Below are 21,514 nucleotides of genomic sequence, written 5' to 3'. Positions count from 1 at the left end.
TCAAATAAAGTCCCGGTCAGCTCAGAGTTTGACCAATATTTTATACAGTACTTTGTATAGCTTACTAGTTTGTAGAGTTTTTATAATGTTTATAGTTTGGAGATCGCTGGAACTGATTACAGCTTGCATGGTGTCAAACGTCACACCTGGGAATATTTGAAACAGGCAGGAAACAACCCAGCGGTTGGTGGACTCGACTCTCTGCGTGGCGGATGGTGATCGAGTGACTTCAAACCTGGTCGACTGGTTAGCACATCTGCCTCACAGTTCTAAGGACCGGGCTTCAAATCCTGGCCCCGCCTGTGTGGAGTTTGCATGTTCTCCCCATGCCTGCATGGGTTTTCTCCAGGTACTCCGGTTTCCCCCCACATCCCAAAAACATGCAGGGTAGGTTAATTGAATACTCTAAATTGCCTGTTGGTGTGAATGTGAGTGTGAATGCTTGTTTGTTTATATGTGCCCTGCGATTGGCTGGCGACCAGTTCAGGGTGTACCCCGTCACTCGCCCGAAGATAGCTGGGATAGGCTCCAGCACGCCCGCGTCCCTAGTGAGGATAAGCGGAATGGAAGATGTATAAATGAATAAATCGCTAAGTATATAAAATCCGGCTTCAACTTGAATTATAAGGGGAACCTCTCAGCTCTCAGATGCTGTGGGTGTGTCGAATGGATGCGCCAAAAGGAATCAGACATACTGAGGGGGTGATAAACAGCCATTCGCACTCACAGTCACACCTCCGGGAAATTTAGAGTCTCCAATTAATGCATGTTTTTGGGATGTGGGAGGAAACCGGAGTGCCCGGAGAAAACCCACGAGAAAACCAGTCGGCCACCGTGCCGCCGCATATAAACATATTGCAAAAAAATTTATTAATGCGACCAGCTTAAAAACAAATGTTAAATGCATTTAAAATACAACTCACGATGATGCATAACGGATTATTCTCATCCCAGCCGCTTCACACTCGGCTGCAAACCGCTCCAGTGAGAGTTGGAGATCACGGCCTGATGAAGCCAACAGAACCACATCATCTGCACAAAGCAAAGTTGCAATACTGAGGCCACCAAACTGGACACCCTCTACGCCTCGGCTGCGCCTAGAAATTCTGTCCATAAAAGTTATGAACAGAATTGGTGACAAAGGGCAGCCTTGGCGGAGTCCAACCATCACTGGAAACGAGTCCGACTTACTGCCGGCAATGCGTACCAAACTCTGACACCGGTCGTATAGCCCATATCAGGGGGTTCGGTACCCCATACTCCCGAAGCACCCCCCACAGGACTCCACAAGGGACTCGGTCGAACGCCTTCTCCAATTCCATAAAACACATGTAGACTGGTTGGGCGAACTCCCATGCACCCTCGAGGACCCTGCCCAGGGTGAATAGCTGGTCCACTGTTCCACGGCCAGGAAAATATACACACTGCTCCTCCTGAATCTGAGATTTGACTTCCCGACAGACCCTCCTCTCCAGCACCCCTGAATAGAGGTTACCAGGGAGGCTGAGGAGTGTGATCCCCCTATAGTTGGAACTCCTTCTGACAGGGGATTCTGCTAGACGTTCCCAGCAGAGACTCACGATACGTTTAGGCCTGCCAGGTCAGACCGGCATCTTCCCCACCATCGGCGCCAACTCACCACCAGGTGGTGATCATTTGACAGCCCCTCTCTTCACCCGAGTGTCCAAGACATGCGGCCATAAGTCCGATGACATGACCACAAAGTCGATCATCGAACGATGACCTAGGGTGTCCTGGTGCCAAGTGGACGTGTGGACACCCTTATGCTTGCACATGGTGTTCGTTATGGACAATCCATGGTGAGCTCAGAAGTCTAATAACAGAACACCACTCGGGTTCTGATTGGGGGGGCCGTTCCTCCCAATCAGCCCCTTCCAGGTCTCACTGTCATTGCCCACGTGAGCATTAAAGTCCCCCAGCAGAACGATGGAGTCCCCAGCGGGCGCGCTATCCAGCAACCCCTCTAAGGACTCCAAAAAGGGTGGATACTCTGAACTGCTGTTTGGTGCATAGGCACAAACAACAGTCAGCCCGAAGGCGGAGGGAGGCTACCCTCCCGTCCACCGGGGTGAACCCCAATGTACAGGCGCCGAGCTGGGGGGCAATAAGTATACCCACACCTGCTTGGCGCCTCTCACCATGGGCAACTCCAGAGTGGAAAAGAGTCCAACCCCTCTCAAGAGGACTGGTACCAGAGCCCAAGGCGTGTGTTGAGGCGAGCCCGACTATATCTAGTCAGAACTTCTCAACCTCAAAGACCAGCTCCTTCCCTGCCAGAAAGGTGACGTTCCACGTCCCTAGAGCCAGTTTCTGTAGCCGGGGATCGGATCACCAAGGTCCCCGCCTTCGGCCACCGCCCAGCTCACACTGCACCCGACCCCTATGGCCCCTCCCACAGGTGGTGAGGTCATGGGAAGGGTTACCCACGTTACCCTTTCGGGCTGTGCCCGGCTGGGCCCCATGGGTGCAGGCACGGCCACCAAGCGTTCGCCTTCGAACCCACCTCCAGATCTGGCTCCAGAGGGGGGCCCCGGTGACCCGCATCCGGGCAAGGGAAACCTAGATCCATTTAATGTATTCTTCATTGGGGTTTTGGGAGCCGTGCTTTGTCTGATCCCTCACCTCGGACCTGTTTGCCATGGGTGAGCCTACCAGGGGCGTGAAGCCCCAGACAACTTAGCTCCTCGGATCATTGGGACACAAACCCCTCCACCACGATAAGGTGATGGCTCAAGGAGAGCCCCCTCCTTATTGTTGGTGACATAATGTCAGAGCCGAAAATGGCACCTGAGAACAGCGGGACCGTAGGAGAAAGCCCAGGTTGTTAGACAGTCAGCATTGCCCCATTCACTAGTATCAAGTTACCCACGAAACCATGTTGTCTATGGTGAAAGTTTACAAAACTACCCGTTGCAAAATGCGCATTGCAGAGACGGGTGGTGGTGTTGATAGTTCAGCTCGCCATCTGCGTGTTTTCAAAAAGTCAATCATCGCTTTTTAGTCACTAGTATCAAGTTACCTACGAAGCCATGTTGTCTCTGGTGAAAGTTGACAAAACTATCGGTCGTAAAAAGCGCACTGCAGAGTCAGGTGGTACTGCTGCTCTTCAACTCGCCTTCTGTGTGTCTCTTCAAAATGTGAATCCATCACTTTTGTATTTCCTTATTTTTTTTTTTTTAAATCGTCACCGAGCTGTTCTGTAAATTGAGCCATCCAGCAAAGATTCATTTTCGGGGTGTAGCCGTCGTTAGCTTGCTCACTGCACGCTGGAGTGGTAAATAGGCCTTGTTATGGAAGCTAAACACAGCTAACTCACAACTGAGCAGCATAGCCAAACACGTCACTTTGTCCGAATATAGTGGGGGAGGGAACTCGCGCTAAAGAGTATAAGCCCCAGCTCAGAGAATTCACAGGGCTGTTTTAGCCCCGCCCACAAAATCAGGAAAATTCTAACAGTGAAAAAGATGCTTAAGCTCTATCTCAACTATTCAGCACTATATGTCTCTACATATGTTTTCAGCACTTACCGTATCGTCAAACATATTTAATGTACTGTATTTAGAAACAAAAAACGGATATCTGCTTCGTCTTTCGTCTTAGTCACTTTAAGATACAGCTGCCTGTGATTATGCACATGGCCAGCAGGTGGTTTCGTTTGCACATGAAGCATCAAGAAATGAACCATCACTCGAACCAATGGCTGAAGAGTTTCAATGCGTCATGAAGTTTCATCTCTCCATCACTAGCTGTAGGTGACTTGCAGCGGGAGTACTTTACTTCACAAGGTAGGTGTGAACTAGCTAGCTTGCTCAGCAATAGTCCAGATGAGTTGGCGGCTCACACTTGTCATTTAAAATGAATAAGTAGCGGGCCAGCGTCAATAGAGGTATGTGGTGGCCACACCACTGGCCAGATACAATGACGTACTGGCCTGTTTGTGAAAGCAGTCAATTTGGGGATTTAAATTTATGTTGTAGCAGGCAGCCAATCATATTGCAGCAGGTCGCTTTGAACTCAAATGGAATGCAGAACAATGACTAACACTGCGTCACAGGGTGCTCTCTCTCTCTCTCTCTCTCTCTCTCTCTCTCTCTCCCTCTCTCTCTCTCTCTCTCTCTCTCTTTCTCTTTCTCTCTCTAGTGCAAGAGGAGAAGATTGCAGTGGAAAAAAGGTGACTTTCAACCATTAAAACTTGCACTCGAACAAATATGACAAGAAAAAGCCTTCTCTGCTGGCCCAAAGCCTTCTCTGTTTGGCCTAAACATGATAACCACTGACATTCGCATTCATTCATTAATTTTCTGTATCGCTTATGCTCACTAGGGTTGCGGGGGTGCTGGAGCCTATCTCAGCAGACTCTGGGCGAGAGGCACCCTGAACTGGTCGCCAGCCAATCGCAGGGCACATATAAACAAACAACCATTTGCACTCACATTCACACCTACCAGCAATTTAGAGTCTTAAATTAACCTACGATGCATGTTTTTGGGATGTGGGAGGAAACCGGAGTACCTGCAGAAAAGCCACGCAGGCATGGGGAGAACATGCAAACTCCACACAGGGGGATTCATTGGGGTTCGCGCAGGTGCCTTAAAGATGTTGTTTGAACCCAGAACGGGTTTATTCGCTTCACTTCGAGAGCAGCAACAACTTGCTAGTTGTGACTGCAAGCTACTGGTAGCTCTGACAACCCAACACAAACAATATCGCAGTGTGTCTATAAATAATATGCATCTTTGGTGCGTACAATGTATTTTATTTATGCTTTTGTCATGTTATTAGAATTTAGAACTGACATATTGTAGTGTAGAGGTTTGAAATTTTTTGGGAGTTGATGTTAGAAGTTAATGGTTTCATTACAGTATTTGTTCCTTGCTTCAGTGATATTGGCATAGATAATTTTACACTTGAGACTATGTGAGTCCCGGGATGCACATGTCACAGAAACAATGAGTCCTAACCCGGGAACAATGAGTCCCTGCAACTTATCATCATGGAATACAGGTACAGTAATCCTCCGCTATATCACGGTTCTTGCTTCACGGTCCCACTATAATTGTGGATTTTTATTATAGTCTTTTCTTTATTTTTTATACTGTTTGTAAAATACTTTTTGTGTTATCTATTGCTCCTGCTCTCTCTCAATATATTATATGTGTTTAGGCCTGTCACAATAGCAAATATTTTAGAACGATATATTTTCCCAAAAACTATCAGGACAAACGATAGTATCGATTTTTTTTATGCTACTGACATAATGATATAAGAGCATAATAATGCAAGTCCATCCTTTTTAAGAACAATTGTAATTGTAATTGGCGGCACGGTGGCCCTACTGGTTAGAGCGTCTGCCTCGCAGTTCTGAGGAGCGGGGTTCAATCCCTGGCCCCGCCTGTGTGGAGTTTGCATGTTCTCCCCGTGCCTGCGTGGGTTTTCTCCGGGTACTCCGGTTTCCTCCCACATTCCAAAAACATGCGTGGTAGGTTATTTGACAACTCTAAATTGCCTGTAGGTGTGAATGTGAGTGGAAATGATTGTTTGTTTGTTTGTATGTACCCTGCGATTGGCTGGCAACCAGTTCAGGGTGTACCCCGCCTCCTGCCCGATGATGGCTGGGTAAGGCTCCAGCATGCCCGCGACCCTAGTGAGGAGAAGTGGCTCAGAAAATGGATGGATGGATGGATGGACTTTGTAATGTAGAACAATAAATATCTTGGATAAAAAAAAATTATAAAACAGACTCAAACTCTGTTCATAAAAATTGCACTTAAAAAAACATTTGGCACAGAGGTATAAACAGTCATTCATGGCTTAACAGGCAATATACTGCCAATCAAGTTAACAGTTAAGAAAAAGTGCAAAATAGCAACATTAATAACAACACAACAAGTAGATCAAAGCAGCCTGTTTTGATTCAAGATTTGTACTTACATTTCAAAAGCCTTTCTTTAAACGCTGCTTTGTCAACATGTTCAGTGACTATATCTCTTACAATAGTGGGTACGCTATACTATACTATATATAATGTGAGCATACGTGCACCATATTTGCTGTCACGTTTGTATCTGTATTGTTGGGCAAAGGGTTCCATAATTGCAAGCTGACAGGTAACGGGAAATGTCCCACAGTGTTTTTTGTTCCCAGCTGAAGAAATTGGGTGGGATAGTTGTTTAAAATGGATTTTTGTCACTTTGAGGTTTTAAGTTGTGTTGTCTTTGTTGCGACTTCATATAAATTCGACATACCAGCTCGCTGGTGTTAGCGGGATGGTTGTGTCCATCTGGTTTGAGTCCAAAATATACCCACATCATCACGGTGGTGTTAGGCTTGGGAACTTAATTCCATCAATACCGCTCAATTTTCTGTAACTGTATAGCTACCAGCTCGCCGTCAGAAATTTCAAACGCTTGCACGCACACATACACACACACACACACACACACACACACACATGGCCAATCAGAGGATGGGGACCACATGGCCAATCAGAGGGAAGGTCCCCAGAGGCAGGGTCCCCACCGGAAGGGTCCCCAGCCGTCCCCACCCTTCACTATGTCTGACTGGTTTAGAGACCACGATGGGTTTCATGTGTGTGCTTTGAAGTAAAGGAAATGTTTTTTCCTTCCCCAAATGACTGGGCACCTGTTCGCACCCTCTTTTTTTTTGCCGCACCATTCAGGAATTAAGTCGCATATGCTACCACATTAGTAGCACTCTCGAGTCCTGTCTCGCCAGAAGAAAAATAAAGAAATTCACACACCGGATTTCCAGCACCTCGACGGAGTACTAAGCCATAGCTCTGTGTCCTAAGATGCAGATTGATCGTACCTTATGCATCCCCGGCTAATTTTTGTGCATCTCAGACGCAGGATGCAATTCAAACGAGATCCCTGAATGGTATACATCAGGGGTCACCAACCTTAATGAAACTGACCTACTTCTTGGGTACTGATTAATGCGAAGTTTGATACACACTTCTGAAATAACAAAAATGCTCAAATTACCTTTAATATGTTATTATAATGTTATTATTAATTATTAATGATCTTCATTTGTGTAAAGACATTGATCACGTTAATAATTTCTCACAATAATTAGGAAACATGTATATCAATATGCAACACTATTTATATAAATCTCTGCCAGTGTTTACATTTTCAAATGATCACTTCTGCAAGATCTAGAAAGTCGCAATGTCCCATCTCGGGAGAGCAACTTCTAGAACAGGCGTGCGAGCACCACGTTGGTATACATCCTGAAATACGCTTAAACGCCTCTCTCCATGCCACGCTTATATTGCGTTTATGGACATTATTTTGTGATGTTATGGTGGGATTAAGATGTGGATTTGGACACTTTAGGCCCGTTGAAGGCCCAGGTCCAAAATGCACTGCACGTAAAAAAATAAAAATAAATTATATATATATATATATATATATATATATATATACATTCGTACACACACACACACACACACACTACATTGCCAAAAGTATTTGCTCACCTGCCTTGACTCAGATGTGAATTTAAGTGAATCCATAGCATTTAATATGACATTAGAACACTCTCTACAATTATAACATCTTATACTCTTCTGGAAAAGCTTTCCACAAGGTTTAGGAGTGTGTTTGTGGGAATTTATGACCATTTTTCCAGAAGTGCATTTGTGAGGTCACACACTGGTGTTGGAAAAGAAAGCCTGGCTCCCAGTCTCCGCTCTTAATTCATCCAAAAGTGTTTGGACCCTCAAATAGGGTTGAGGTCAGGATTGTGCAGCCCAGTCAAGTTCATCACATCAAACGCTCTCATCTGTGTCTTTATGAGCCTTAATTTATACACTGATGCACAGTCATGTTGGAACAGGAATGGTAAATCTCCAAACTGTTCCAACAAAGTTGGTGTTAGATACAGTATATTTCTTTGCTGCTGCTTACAGGACACTAGGACACACACACACATTAGCTTTTGGTTGTTAAAACTGACCACAGACTGTTATAAATGCACACACACACACACACACACACACACACACGCACACACATGCGCCACAGACATTGTTATGATAATATTCAGACTGAGAACAGGCAATAACTGGTTTGATAAGGAGCCACTGAAGGAACAGACTGTTATCTGAAAAGGGGAGCCACTCGGCTTCCGGATCCCACGAGAGAGGGAAGAGAGTCCAGCAGGTGGGCTGCCTTCTACTTCACCTAGCTTGTAAATCTGTATGCCTGATTTTGTTGTATTAAATTCTCAAAAGACAATTTTAGTGTATCAGAATTCTTATTTGGAAACAGGATCACCACCAAACATTAAAAGAACTGTGAAGAAGGAATTCCATCAAGGAATTTTTCCTTGTGAGCCTGGCTGAGCAACTCCTGGGTCTCGCTCGGAATTCCTAACATTGGAAATTTGCAAAATATTAGCCCCTGAGCGCCAATGAAAGGAACTCAAAATGCTTCAGTATACCAAGAGATTTTGGACAGTCAAACAGTTTGATTACCCCTACCTGTTCCAATATGTCTGTGCACCGGTGCACAAAGCAAGGTCCAAAAAGACATCCATCCATCCATTTTCTGAGCCACTTCTCCTCACTAGGCGTGCTGGAACCTATCCCAGCTATCATCGGGCAGGAGGCGGGGTACACCCTGAACTGGTTGCCAGCCAATCGCAGGGCACATACAAACAAACAACCATTTGTACTCACATTCACACCTACGGGCAATTTAGAGTTGCCAATTCATGCATGTTTCGGGGATGTGGGAGGAAACCGGAGTGCCCAGAGAAATCCCACGCAGGCACGGGGAGAACATGCAAACTCCACACAGGCAGGGCCGGGGATTGAACCCGGGTCCTCAGAACTGTGAGGCTGACGCTCTAACCATTCGTCCACCATGGAATTTGATATGGATGAACTTGATTGGCCTGCACAGAGTCCTGCCCTCAACCTGAGAGAACACCTTTGGGTTGATTTGGAGTGGACAGTGAGCCAGGCCTTCCCGTCCAAGATCAGTGTGTGACCTCACAAATATGGTCCTGGAAGAATGAGCAAAAATTCCCATAACCTCACTGCTAAACCTTGTTGAAAGCCTTCCCACGAGAGTTGAAGCTGTTATAGCTGTAAATGGTAGGCCAACATCATATTAAATGGGATATCACTTTATATCATATGTGAGTCTAGGCAGTTATGATTTTTTTTTAGCGTGCTTAAACTCAAAGTCTCAAAAGAAATGAATGGAGTGGAAGGGTGGGCCCATTGCAGGAGTCCCTCATAAAGATGGCGGCCTCACAGTTCTGAGGACTGGGGTTCAATCCCCGGCTCCGCCTGTGTGGAGTTTGCATGTTCTCCCCGTGCCTGCGTGGGTTTTCTCTGGGCACTCCGGTTTCCTCCCACATCCCAAAAACATGCATGAATTGGAGACTCTAAATTGCCCGTAGGTGTGAATGTGAGTGCGAATGGTTGTTTGTTTGTATGTGCCCTGCGATTGGCTGGCAACCAGTTCAGGGTGTTGCCCGCCTCCTGCCCGATGATAGCTCGCATAGGCTCCAGCACGCCCGCGACCCTAGTGAGGAGAAGCGGCTCAGAAAATAGATGGATGGATGGATTAGAGGACATTCAAGGAAGTCAGGATTATTCAAAAGGGCTGCGTATATCAATTTAAGAGTGGCCCTCTCATATGCGTGTGTCTTTGGAGACATGCTCATAAACCAACACTGCCACACATGTCCGTTTGTCATCAGAAGTGCCTTGAGTTGCTAATAAGGATAGGCGCACACTGCTTCTCCCATCCCTCATAGTTCTTATTTGTTTGTTTTAAACTTTTTACTTTAACAGGCCATTGGCTTCATCAAGCCATGAGCTTTAACTATTACTCAAGCGGTTCACAACCGAAAATGACACGAGAACCAAATCTGAGAGTATTACGTCGGAAAAGGTTGAAGTGCCTTCTTTGGGTCAGGGATAAGATCCTGCCCGAAGTGGAGGAGTTTAAGTATCTTGAGGTCTTGTTCATGAGTGACGGAAAAATGGAGTGGAGCAGCATCTGCAGTGATGATTGGTCTGTCGTGGTGAAGACATACCAATTTACCCCTCGATTTATAGTCCCACCCTGACCCATGGTCACAAACTGTGGGAGCGATCGAAAGAATGAGATCATGGACATAAGCGGCAAAAGGTTGAGTTGCCTTACCCTTAGAAATATGGTGAGAAGCTCAGAGTAGTGCCGCTGCTCTTCCATATCAAGAAAGGCCAGATGAGATGGCTTGGACATCTGGTTAGGATGCCTCCTGGACACTTCCCTATTGAGTTGGTTCGGACACGGGGAAGAGATGGATGCTCTAGAGAGACTATATCTCCTGACAGGCCACCTCGGATGCAATGGAATAGCTGGACAAAGTGGTTGGGTTGAGTGAATTCTGGGCTTCTCTGCTTAGGCTCCTGCCCTTGCAATCTGACCTCGCATAATCGGAAGAAGATGGATGGAATGTTACTTTCACTTGACATCAATTTTCATACAGCGAGAACTTTGTCTCGTATCATTTAATCTGACAAATACAGGCCCCCCTCCACAGCAGTTGGGTAAACAAAGGCCCCATTTGAAGAAATCCTCTCGAATCCTCCACATCCCGGTCACCAGCTCTTCCAGCTCCTTCCCTCAGGTAGGCGCTACCGATCAATGCAAACTAGAACTAGCAGACATTCCAACAGCTTCTTCCCTCTTGCAATCAACTTCTTAAACACCTAACCTACAATTCCATTACAACATGCTGGCAATTTTTGACTTGAGTTCGTTGTCACATTTCTGTGGGGCCAATTATATATTACTCGTACACTCACTGTAGTTGTCTCGCCACGCTGCACTATTTGCATATCTGTTGTTGACCAATACTGGCCACTCATGCCAGAGGAGCATCTGCTCCACTTGCACACTGATTGAGGAGTGTCTGCAACCTTTGCACAACCAACATTGTCCCAGATTATCACACTACTCGTCACTTTAAACCGCATACACTCCTTGAAGTATCGGCGCCCTTTGCACAATGGTCATTGCACCGGACTATTGCAATATTAGTCATTCGAACTGCTCTAAGTGCTAGAGAACTCTGCATCTTTTTGCACAATTGTCCCAAAAAAATAAAATGTACCGGCATTACCAGATTACCAGATAACTAGCAACCCTTTACTGCTCAGTGACTGTTTTTTTTTTTTTTTTTTTTTTTTTTTGTCAATGTCTTTATGTCTCAAAGGTGTTCTCTGTCAATTGACTGTCTGTTGTCGTACTAGAGCGGCTCCAACTACCGGAGACAAATTCCTTGTGTGTTTTTTGGACATACTTGGCAAATAAAGATGATTCTGATTCTGGTGGACTATACAGTATGTACATGAATGAGAGGGGAAGAAGAAAGAGTAAGGCTCCAGGGAGAAGTCTTAGCAGAGGTGGAGGACTTGAGAGTACTTGGGGTCAACAGTCCAGAGCAATGGTGAGAATTGGTTCCAAGCAGGTTGGAAAGGTTGGAAGAAAGTGTGAGGTTTTTTTCAGGTGACAGATGAGTCTCTGCTAGGATAAAGAGCAACATTTATAAGACAGTGGTGAGGCCAGCCATGATGTACGGATTAGAGGCAGTGACACTGAGGAGACAACAGGAAGCAGAGCTGGAGGTGGCAGAAATTAAGATGCTGAGGTTCTTTCTAGGAGTGACCAGGTTGAGAAATGAGCGTCTCAGAGGGACGGCCAAGGTTAGATGTTTTGGAGACAAAGTTAGATACTTGTCAAATAAAGATGATTCTGATTCTGATGCTCTTGAGTGTTGAAGTTTAAGATTTGACGAGACATGAATACGATGCTTGCACTGACCTGTGAAACCTTCACTCACTCGCTGCTTCTTCAGAAATGGGACCCAGTGCTGAAGCTGCTGGCAGAGAGCTACGCCACCAAGTGCATCTGGAACCACAACCCGGACCTGGAGGACACTGGAGAGAACCTATATGCTGGCACTGGGCCCGTAGACCTGCGGGCAGCGCTGGAGAAGTGGTTCCTGGGTGAGTGAGACAGCAGAGGACACACATGAAAAGGAAAACTAAAGCTTTTTGTTTTTCCTGGTAAAACAAAATAAGAAGAATAAATAAAAGTAGCAAAGGGCATGTCGATCATTGTAACGGAGTAAAAGTATCGATCCTTCTTCACATAAATACTCAAGTAAAAGTAAAAAGTACGGTGCATTTAAAGTATACTCTGACAAGTCCAGTTTATGTAAAATGTTACTTAGTAAATGTATCACGTTAACACCCACCTCTGGTTATACGGTGCCATACTGGTGTTCAGTATTTCTACACAATAGATTTTATAATCTTTCTCTTTCTTGTATTTCTTGCATGTGTCTCTTGTTATATACGTGTCATGATACTTACACCGAAATACTTAAACACTGTGGAATATTACAATGCATGCTGGGAACATATATTACAGTACACTTGACATTGCTGTAAATTCTGCAGTTACTTATCACATACCATTCAGTAAAATACTGCAATGTGACTCTCTAACATGGAGTTAGTATAAAAGTGTCAATTTAATTTCAAAATCTTTTGTCATTCAAGTGTTCAGAAAAGGCCCCTCTGACAGATACTTGTTTGACCCAGTTTTGTATCCGCTTTGTCCATATTTGGCTAAGAACGCATCCTTTTCCGCCCCCTTTCCTCTGTGTAGAAGACCCACTTGAGAGAGTACACGTGTTTGTTATGTTGACAGTGCTGGCTCGGAGCGGAAAGGGAAGGTCTTCGCTAGTGACGTAGATAAGATCGACAAATTCGAATGACCTGATTTCAGAAAAACTAACTCAGGAATGTATGGACGATTTTAATTCATCCATCCATCCATCCATTTTCTGAGCCTCTTCTCCTCATTAGGGTCACAGGCGTGCTGGAGCCTATCCCAGCCATCATCGGGCAGGAGGCGGGGTACACCCTGAACTGGTTGCCAGCCAATCGCAGGGCACATACAAACAAACAACCATTCACACTCACATTCACACCTACGAGCAATTTAGAGTTGTCAATTAACCTACCATGCATGTTTTTGGGATGTGGGAGGAAACCGAAGCGCCCGGAGAAAACTCATGCACGGGGAGAACATGTTTCACATATTTACTGAGGCACCATAGAGTCAATATTTCATCCCAAATACAAGAAAATGTTTGACCAAATATGTCCCATTTAAGGATAAACGGCAACAGTTCAACATTTCATGGTACAAAGCATACTGCAAGCCACGTGGCTTCTGCTACAAAATACAGTAACTCTCTGTGTGATGTCAACCAGAATCCTATGACGTGGGGGAAACTGTAGTTAATTACTACATAATCACTTGCTTCATCCTCATCATCCTTCTACCAATATACTCACTCTCTCTCCTCTGGATGTGTCCAAACCATGGAAGTCTGCTCTCTCTAACTTTGTCTCAAAAACATCTAACCTTGGCCGTCCGTCCCTCTGACGAGCTCATTTCTAATTTTACTCAACCTGGTCACTCCTAGAAAGAACCATCTTCATGTTGTAATGGAATTGTAGGTTAGGTGTTTAAGAAGTTGATTGCAAGAGGGAAGAAGCTGTTGGAATGTCTGCTAGTTCTAGTTTGCATTGATCGGTAGCGCCTACTTGAGGGAAGGAGCTGGAAGAGCTGGTGACCGGGATGCGGAGAGTCCGAGAGGATTTTGCACGCTCTTGTCTTAGTCTGGCAGCGTGCAAGTCCTCAAGGGTGGGTAGGGGGGTACCGACAATCCTTTCAGCAGTTTTGATTGTCCGTTGCAGTCGGAGTTTGTCCATGTTTTTTGTCCATGTTTGTAGCAGCACCAAACCAGACTGTGATGGAAGAACACAGGACTGATTCGATGACCGCTGTGTAGAACTACCTCAGAGTTGATTTTGGTCGCCCACTTCAGGTCCTGAGAGAGTGTAATTCCCAGTAACTTGAAGGTCTCGACGGTTGACACAAGGCAGCTGGACAATGTGAGGGGCAGCTGTGGCGAAGGATGCCTCCTGAAGTCCACGATCATCTCTACAGTCTTGAGCATGTTCTGCTCCAGGTTGTGTCTGGCGCACCACAGTTCCAGCCGCTCCACTTCCTGTCGATATGCAGACTCGTCACCGTCCTTGATGAGGCCGATGAGAGTGGTGTCATCTGCAAACTTCAGGAGTTTGACAGTCGGGTGCGCTGAGGTGCAGTCGTTCATGTAGAGAGAGAAGAGCAGCGGAGAGAGGACACAACCTTGGGGCGCCCCAGTGCTGATGCTGCGTGTGGATGAGGTGGCTTCCCCCAGCCATCTTACTTTGGCTAATCTTCATTCCTCTCCTTTCCAGCGCATGCCTCCACTTTTTTAAATATTCCTCCACCTGCTCCCTGCTTTCATTGCAGATCACAATGTCATTTACAAACATCATGTTCCATGAGGATTCCACTCATCTGTCAGCCTATTTATCACTATTGCAAAGAGGAAAGCGCTCCCAGCTGTCCCACCTCCACCTTAAACTCCTCTGGCAAACCTACAGCACACCTCAACACTGTTCTACTTCTCCCATACAGTATGTCATATATTACTGTTAAATACTTCTCTGCCACAGTTCCTCTCTGGGTACCTTGTCATAGGCTTTCTCTAGATCTAATAAGACACACTGCAGCTCCCTCTGACCTTCTCTGTACTTCTCCATCAACTGCCTCAATGCAAATAACTCATCTGTGGTACTCTCACAAAACCATACTGTTGATCACTGAGCCACATTACTACACAATTTTACCATATTATTTGACCACATTGCATATCCTGCATAAGAGGAGGGGTCTAGCCTCGGGGGGAGACTTTTATTTGGTGCAGTTGAAATTAAAAAGCAGTAAGACAGTTGCAGCATCCACTGGAACAAGTTAAGAAGCTTTATTTTAAAGACTGCTGAGTCCATTTCAACTCTGTTACTAACCCCAACAACAGAACCTAACGAGCTCATTAAGTATCGCTTCGAGTTGAGAGTCGTCACAAGCTCCAAATTCAATCACTAAAATGTCTGTGTGTGTGTGCGTGTGTGTGTGTGCGTGTAGAACATCTCTACTATGACTTCCGTAACAACAGTTGTGATGATGACAAGATGTGTGGACACTACACACAGGTCAGTGACACACACACACACGCACATGCACGCACGCTCACGCACGCAGGCACGTACAACACGCACACGCACACACACACACACACGCACACACAGCTAGTGCAGTTGTCGAGCGGGAGGTGTCCCCCGGTCCGAGGTGTGCAACGTGAGGGGGTTATCTACTTGCGGGTATGCCCTTCTTGCAGATCAGCTTCAGTTACTAAAGTAGAAGTACTGCTCACTGAACTTGCATTGAATAGTATGGTATTGTATAGTAGTATAACTTTGATTGACTTTACTTTCACACTATTCACATTGCACTTTTCTTTTCCTGGCTGTAATGGGGTTGTAAATGTAGAATTGAACATTTTTGCAGTTCTATGCATTTGACATTTCTCATTCATCTTTGCTGTCACAAAGTAATAAATGACTTTTTTACTGCCTGTGCATCTAAGTCACTGCAGTGTATTCCTCTACTGTAACAGAGTAGCGGCTGTAGCATTTTTCATCAAAAGTACAGGCTCCAAACCATGGGTCTGCAAAGCGGGCGGCCGTGGCCCAGGGCATCCACCTGGAGGGGGGCATCACAAAAGCTGGATCAACACCCCAGATCGAGGATACGTTTTCGGGGGCATTAAACGTTCGATCCCCACCACCACAACCAACACCAACACCACCACCACTGATTATTTGTTTTAGGGGGCCTGAAATAATATAAATTTGCCCTGGGAAGCACCGGAGCTTTGGACACCACTGCTCCAACCACAAATTGTCAAAATGACATAAAATGACCATCTGATTGTATTCCCATTTGATCCAAGGTCTGGCCTTTAAACGCCGCTAATCTTCCCTGTTCAAGGGCTTTCAAAACATTGCTAATCTCACAATGGACTCCCACTGTATGTCATCCCTAAAGGAAGATAGCCAACCAGTCCATCGCAGTGTTTGTCATGTTCAGCACACCCGACAAGGATGCTGCATGGTTCCGCAGTCTGGTGGAAGTACGTGACGTGAAACCTTGCTCTGACTTTGCAGATGGTGTGGTCAGATACACACAGGGTGGGCTGTGCAGTCCACCTGTGTAACAACATGGAGGGTCTGGAGTGGGAGAGGATCTCTTTCCTGGTCTGCAACTACTACCCAGCGTCAGTGCTAACTTCTCTCGATTACCAGAGCTAATGCGAATGCTAACAGAACTGCTACCCAATACCGGTGCTACTCTCACATCATTACCATGAGAGCCAATGCTATTGCTAACAGTACTGCTACTCAGCGTTAGTGCTACTTTCTCTTAATTACCAGAGCTAATGCTAATGTTAAGAGTACTGCAACCCAGTGCTAACACTACTTTTTAAGTGGGTTTGTGTGTGTGTGTGTGTGTGTGTGTGTGTGTGTGTGTGTGTCTGTGTCTGTGTCTGTGTGCATGTGTGCGTGAACGTGTGCATGCGTGCAGGGGGAACTACGAAGACGAGCGTCCTTACGTGGAAGGAGATTCGTGCTCCCAATGTCCGGAAAAACTACAAACATGTGAAAACAACCTCTGTGGTATGAAAACATTATTCTAACTATCTTACTACTAATACACAGACACACGCACCCATGCACGCACACACACACACACACACACACACACACACACACACACACGCTCGACATACTACATTATCTGAGTTGTTCTTTTCCTTTCGGCTTGTCCCGTGAGGGGTCCCCACAGTGTGTCATCCTTTTCCATGTAAGCCTATCTCCTGTATTCTCCTCTCGAACATCAACTGCCCTCATGTCAACCCTCACTACATCTATTAACCTTCTCTTTGGTCTTCCTCTAGCTCTCTTGCATAACTGGTCCATCCTCATCACCCTTTTACCAATGTACTCGTTGTCTCTCCTCTGGATTTGTCCAAACCATCGAAGTCTACTCTCTCTAACTTTGTCTCCAAAACATCTAAACTTGGCTGTCCCTCAGATGAGCTCATTTCTAATTTTTTCCAATCTGGCCACTCCTAGAGTGAAACAACAACTTCCTTTCTGCCATCTCCAGCTCTGCTTCCTGTTGTCTCTTCAGTGCCACTCTCTCTAATCCGTACATCATTGCTGGCCTCACCACTTCATCCTAGCAGAGACTTTTCTGTCACATAACACACCTGTTACCTTCCTCCACTCGTTCCAACCTGCTTGAACCCGTTTTTTTCCACTTCCTGACCACACTCACCATTGCTCTGGACTGTAGGTTAACGTTACTGGTGGAGGACATTGTTAACCCGGCCCACGACCGATCCAGTACGGAATTCTTTGGATGAACGCTCATATTTGTTTGGCAAAGTTTTAAGCCGGATGCCCTTCCTGATGCAACCAACATTATCTGACTACACTACATTATTTGACTGTATTACAGTTGCGATTACTCAGAAAGGTTTCTTCTTCTGCTAAGAATAATATGGCAATTGACCTTAGGTGAGTCATTGCTGCCACATTCAAATCATACAGGCAGTAAAGTTAACTGTACCAGAGATGTGCAGGTGAGTAACTGCAGTACACTGACCTATTGCGATGCACTGAAGTGAAACCGCGATATAGCGAGGGATTACTGTAATCGAAAAAATTTGTGTAATACAGTCAAATAATGTAGTAGGATATGGTCCACCTGTATGCCCAGCCATTTGAGAAAGAAAAAAAAATCTCTGCAACTTGAACGCAGACACATTAAACCAATCTGGTCTCTAAAGCAATCAGAGATAGTGAAGGGTGGGCGGGGGCGGGACCCTCATACTCTCTATCAGATTTTTTTTGGGTGTCCTGTTTGGCTGATAGGTCAGGCAGAATGGAGGATCTATATCCCTTTTACAGTTTTACTGTGTCACAGTGGAATTTTTAAGCTGCCGCTGTGGTTTCTTAGCTTTATAATGGATATTTATTGAGAATCAGAGTCGGTCAGTCGAACAGAGCAAGGTTTCTAGAGGGGAGTGAGAAAAGAAGACAACAAAAGACAAAGCACTAACTGTAAACAAGATGAGGAAAGTAAATCATTATATATCTAGAACAATGACACATTAGATATGAGTGGTGTATGGAGCAGTAGTGCTACACCCTCTGAGGGAAAGATAGGACAAGACAAGACAGGACAGAGACAGGAGAGGAAGCATGCTGGACAAGGGTCGTGAACCCGGCTGTACAAATGAAGTGTGGTGGGAGTGGTTATGTAAATTATAAATATCTATATGACCAGAGTGTGAGTGAAGGAATACCAAAGCAATTCGCATATTTATGAGTTATTTGTCGCAATGACTGAGTGGCCCCAAACCCAGCAAAAAGGTCCCAGGGATGTGTGCCTGCGGACACATGCAAGTGAATTCGCATCGTTTCACATACACAATGCCTGACAGAAATGTCCTGTAATTACTGTGCCTGTACTGCCGAGGCTGAGGACCTCACCCAATCAATTGAGAGGTGGGACCGCGCCCAGGAGCCCACCCGAGAGCTGCCCAGCGGACGGGACTCGTATCACACCGAGGGACCCAGAGCGTTCACTTCCTGACCACACTCACCATTGCTCTGGACCAAGTATTTCAAGTCCTCTATCCTTGCTAGCTCTTCTCCCTGTAGCCTCACTCTTCACCCTTCACCCCTCTTATTCATGCACATATATTCTGTTTTACTTGGGCTAATCTTCATTCCTCTGCTTTCCAGTGCATGGCACCATCTTTCTAACTGCTCCTTCACCTCCTCCCTGCTTTCACTGCAGATCACAATGTCATCTGCAAACATCATGGTCCACGGGGATTCCAGTCTAACCTCATCTGTCAGCCTATCCATCACCATTGCAAACAGGAAGGGGCTCAGGGCTGATCCCTGATGCAGTTCCACCTCCACCTTAAATTCTTCTGTCACACCTACAGTACACCTCACCACTGTTCTGCTGCCCTCGTACATCCATCCATCCATCCATCCATCCATTTTGTGAGCCGCTTCTCCTCACTAGGGTCGCGGGGGTGCTGGAGCCTATCCCAGCTATCATCGGGCAGGAGGCGGGGTACAGCCTGAACTGGTTGCCAGCCAATCGCAGGGCAAATACAAACAAACAACCATTCGCACTCACATTCACACCTACGGGCAATTTAGAGTCTCCAATTCATGCATGTTTTTGGGATGTGGGAGGAAACCGGAGTGCCCGGAGAAAACCCACGCAGGCACGGGCAGAACATGCAAACTCCACACAGGCGGGGCCGGGGATTGAACCCTGGTCCTCAGAACTGTGAGGCTGACGCTCTAACCAGTCGGCCACCGTGCCGCCGCCCTCGTACATGTACCTGTATTATTCTGACATACTTATCTGCCGCACCAGACTTCCGCATGCAGTACAACAGTTCCTCTCTGGGTACTCTGTCATAGGCTTTCTCTAGATCTACAAAGACACAATGTAGCTCCTTCTGACCTTCTCTGGACTTTTCCATCAACATCCTCAAGGCAAATAATGCATCTGTAGAACTCTTTCTAGGCATGAAACCATACTGTTGCTCGCAAATACTCACTTCTGCCCTGAGTCTAGTATGCACTACTCTTTCTCATAACTTCATTGTGTGGCTCATCAACTTTATTCCTCTATAGTTCCCAGATCACCCTTGTTCTTAAAAATGGGCACCAGCACACTTTTCCTCCATTCCTCAGGCATCTTCTCACGCACTACAATTCTATTGAACAAGCTGGTCAAAAACCCCACAGCCACCTCTTCTAGTTGCTTCCATACCTCCACAGGAATGTCATCAGGACCCACTTCCTTTCCATTTTTCATCCTCTTTAATGTCTTTCTAACTTCCCCCTTACTAATCATTGCCACTTCCTGGTCCACCACACTTGCCTCTTCTACTCTGCCTTCTCTTTCATTTTCCTCATTCATCAACTCCTCAAAGTATTCTTTCCATCTATCCAGCTCATTACTGGCACCAGTCAACATATTTCCATCTCTATCCTTAATCACCCTAACCTGCTGCACATCCTTCCCATCTCTATCCCTCTGTCTGGCCAACTTGTATAGATCCTTTTCTCCTTCTTTAGTGTCCAACCTGGCATACATGTCATCATATGCCTCTTGTTTGGCCTTTGCCACCTCTACCTTTGCCCTGTCGCATCTCAATGCATTCCTTTCGCCTCTCCTCGGTCCTCTCAGTGTCCCACTTCTTCTTAGGTAACCTTTTTCCTTGTATGATTTCCTGTACTGTGAGGTTCCACCACCAAGTCTCCTTCTCTCCTTTCCTGCCAGAAGATACACCAAGTACTCTCCTGCCTGCCTCTCTGATCACCTTAGCTGTAGTGGTCCAGTCTTCTGGGAACTCCTCCTGTCCACCGAGAGCCTGTCTCACCTCTTCCCGAAAAGCTACACAACACTCGTCCTGTCTCAGCTTCCACCACATGGTTCTCTGCTCTGTCTTTGTCTTCCTATATCTTCCTCCCCACCACCAGAGTCATTTTACACACCACCATCCAATGCTGTCTAGCCACACTCTCCCCTACCACTAATTTACAGTCGGTAACCTCCTTCAGATTACATTGTCTGCACAAGATGTAATCCACCTGCGTGCTTCTATCTCCGCTCTTGTAGGTCACCCTATGTTCCCGCCTCTTCTGGAAAAAAGTGTTCACTACAGCCATTTGCATCCTTTTTGTAAAGTCTACCACCATCTGTCCCTCCAAGTTCCTTTCCTGGATGCCGTACTTCATCACTTCTTCATCACCCCTATTTCCTTCACCAGCATGTCCATTACAATCTGCACCAATCACAACTCTTTCTCTGTCTGGGATGCTCAGAACTACTTCGTCTAGCTCCTTCCAGAATTTCTCTTTCACCTCTAGGTCACACCCTACCTGTGGGGCATAGCCTCTAATCACATTATACATAACACCCTCAATTTCAAGTTTCAGCCTCATCACTCGATCTGATACTCTTTTCACCTCCAAGACACTCTTAGCCAACTCTTCTTTTAAATAACTCCGACTCCATTTATCTTCCCAGCTACACCATGGTAAAATAATTTTAACCCTGCCCCTAAACTTCTAGCCTTACTGCCTTTCCACCTGGCCTCCTGGACACACAATATATCAACCTTTCTCCTAATCATCATGTCAACCAAATCCTGAGATTTTCCTGTCATAGTCCCAACATTCAAAGTACCTACATTCAGTTCTAGGTTCTGTGCTTTCCTCTTCTCTTTCTGCCAAAGAATCCGCTTTCGACCTCTTCTTATTTTTGACTTTGACCCACAGTAGCTGAATTTACACCGGTGCCCTACAGGTTGACGGCGCCGGTGGCGGAAGTTGTTAACCCGGGCCACGACAGATCCGGTATGGAATTCTTTGGATGAACGCTCA

At 45.9% G+C, this 21,514-nt stretch overlaps 1 protein-coding gene across 1 annotated transcript in view; it reads left to right on the top strand.

Moving 5' to 3' along the window:
- LOC133473511 (peptidase inhibitor 16-like) overlaps window positions 1–21,514 on the top strand; it is a 68,285-nt gene that overhangs the window by 22,672 nt on the left and 24,099 nt on the right. The window contains exons 2-5 of the mRNA XM_061765175.1: window positions 11,911–12,061; window positions 15,108–15,175; window positions 16,190–16,299; window positions 16,608–16,699. Coding sequence (XP_061621159.1) covers window positions 11,911–12,061; window positions 15,108–15,175; window positions 16,190–16,299; window positions 16,608–16,699 — 421 coding nt within the window. The remainder of the gene's footprint in view (window positions 1–11,910; window positions 12,062–15,107; window positions 15,176–16,189; window positions 16,300–16,607; window positions 16,700–21,514) is intronic.

The sequence above is a fragment of the Phyllopteryx taeniolatus genome, unplaced genomic scaffold (genome assembly GCF_024500385.1).
Source record: "Phyllopteryx taeniolatus isolate TA_2022b unplaced genomic scaffold, UOR_Ptae_1.2 contig_27, whole genome shotgun sequence".
NCBI lineage: Eukaryota > Metazoa > Chordata > Actinopteri > Syngnathiformes > Syngnathidae > Phyllopteryx > Phyllopteryx taeniolatus.
This window is presented reverse-complemented; position numbering and strand designations above follow the sequence as displayed.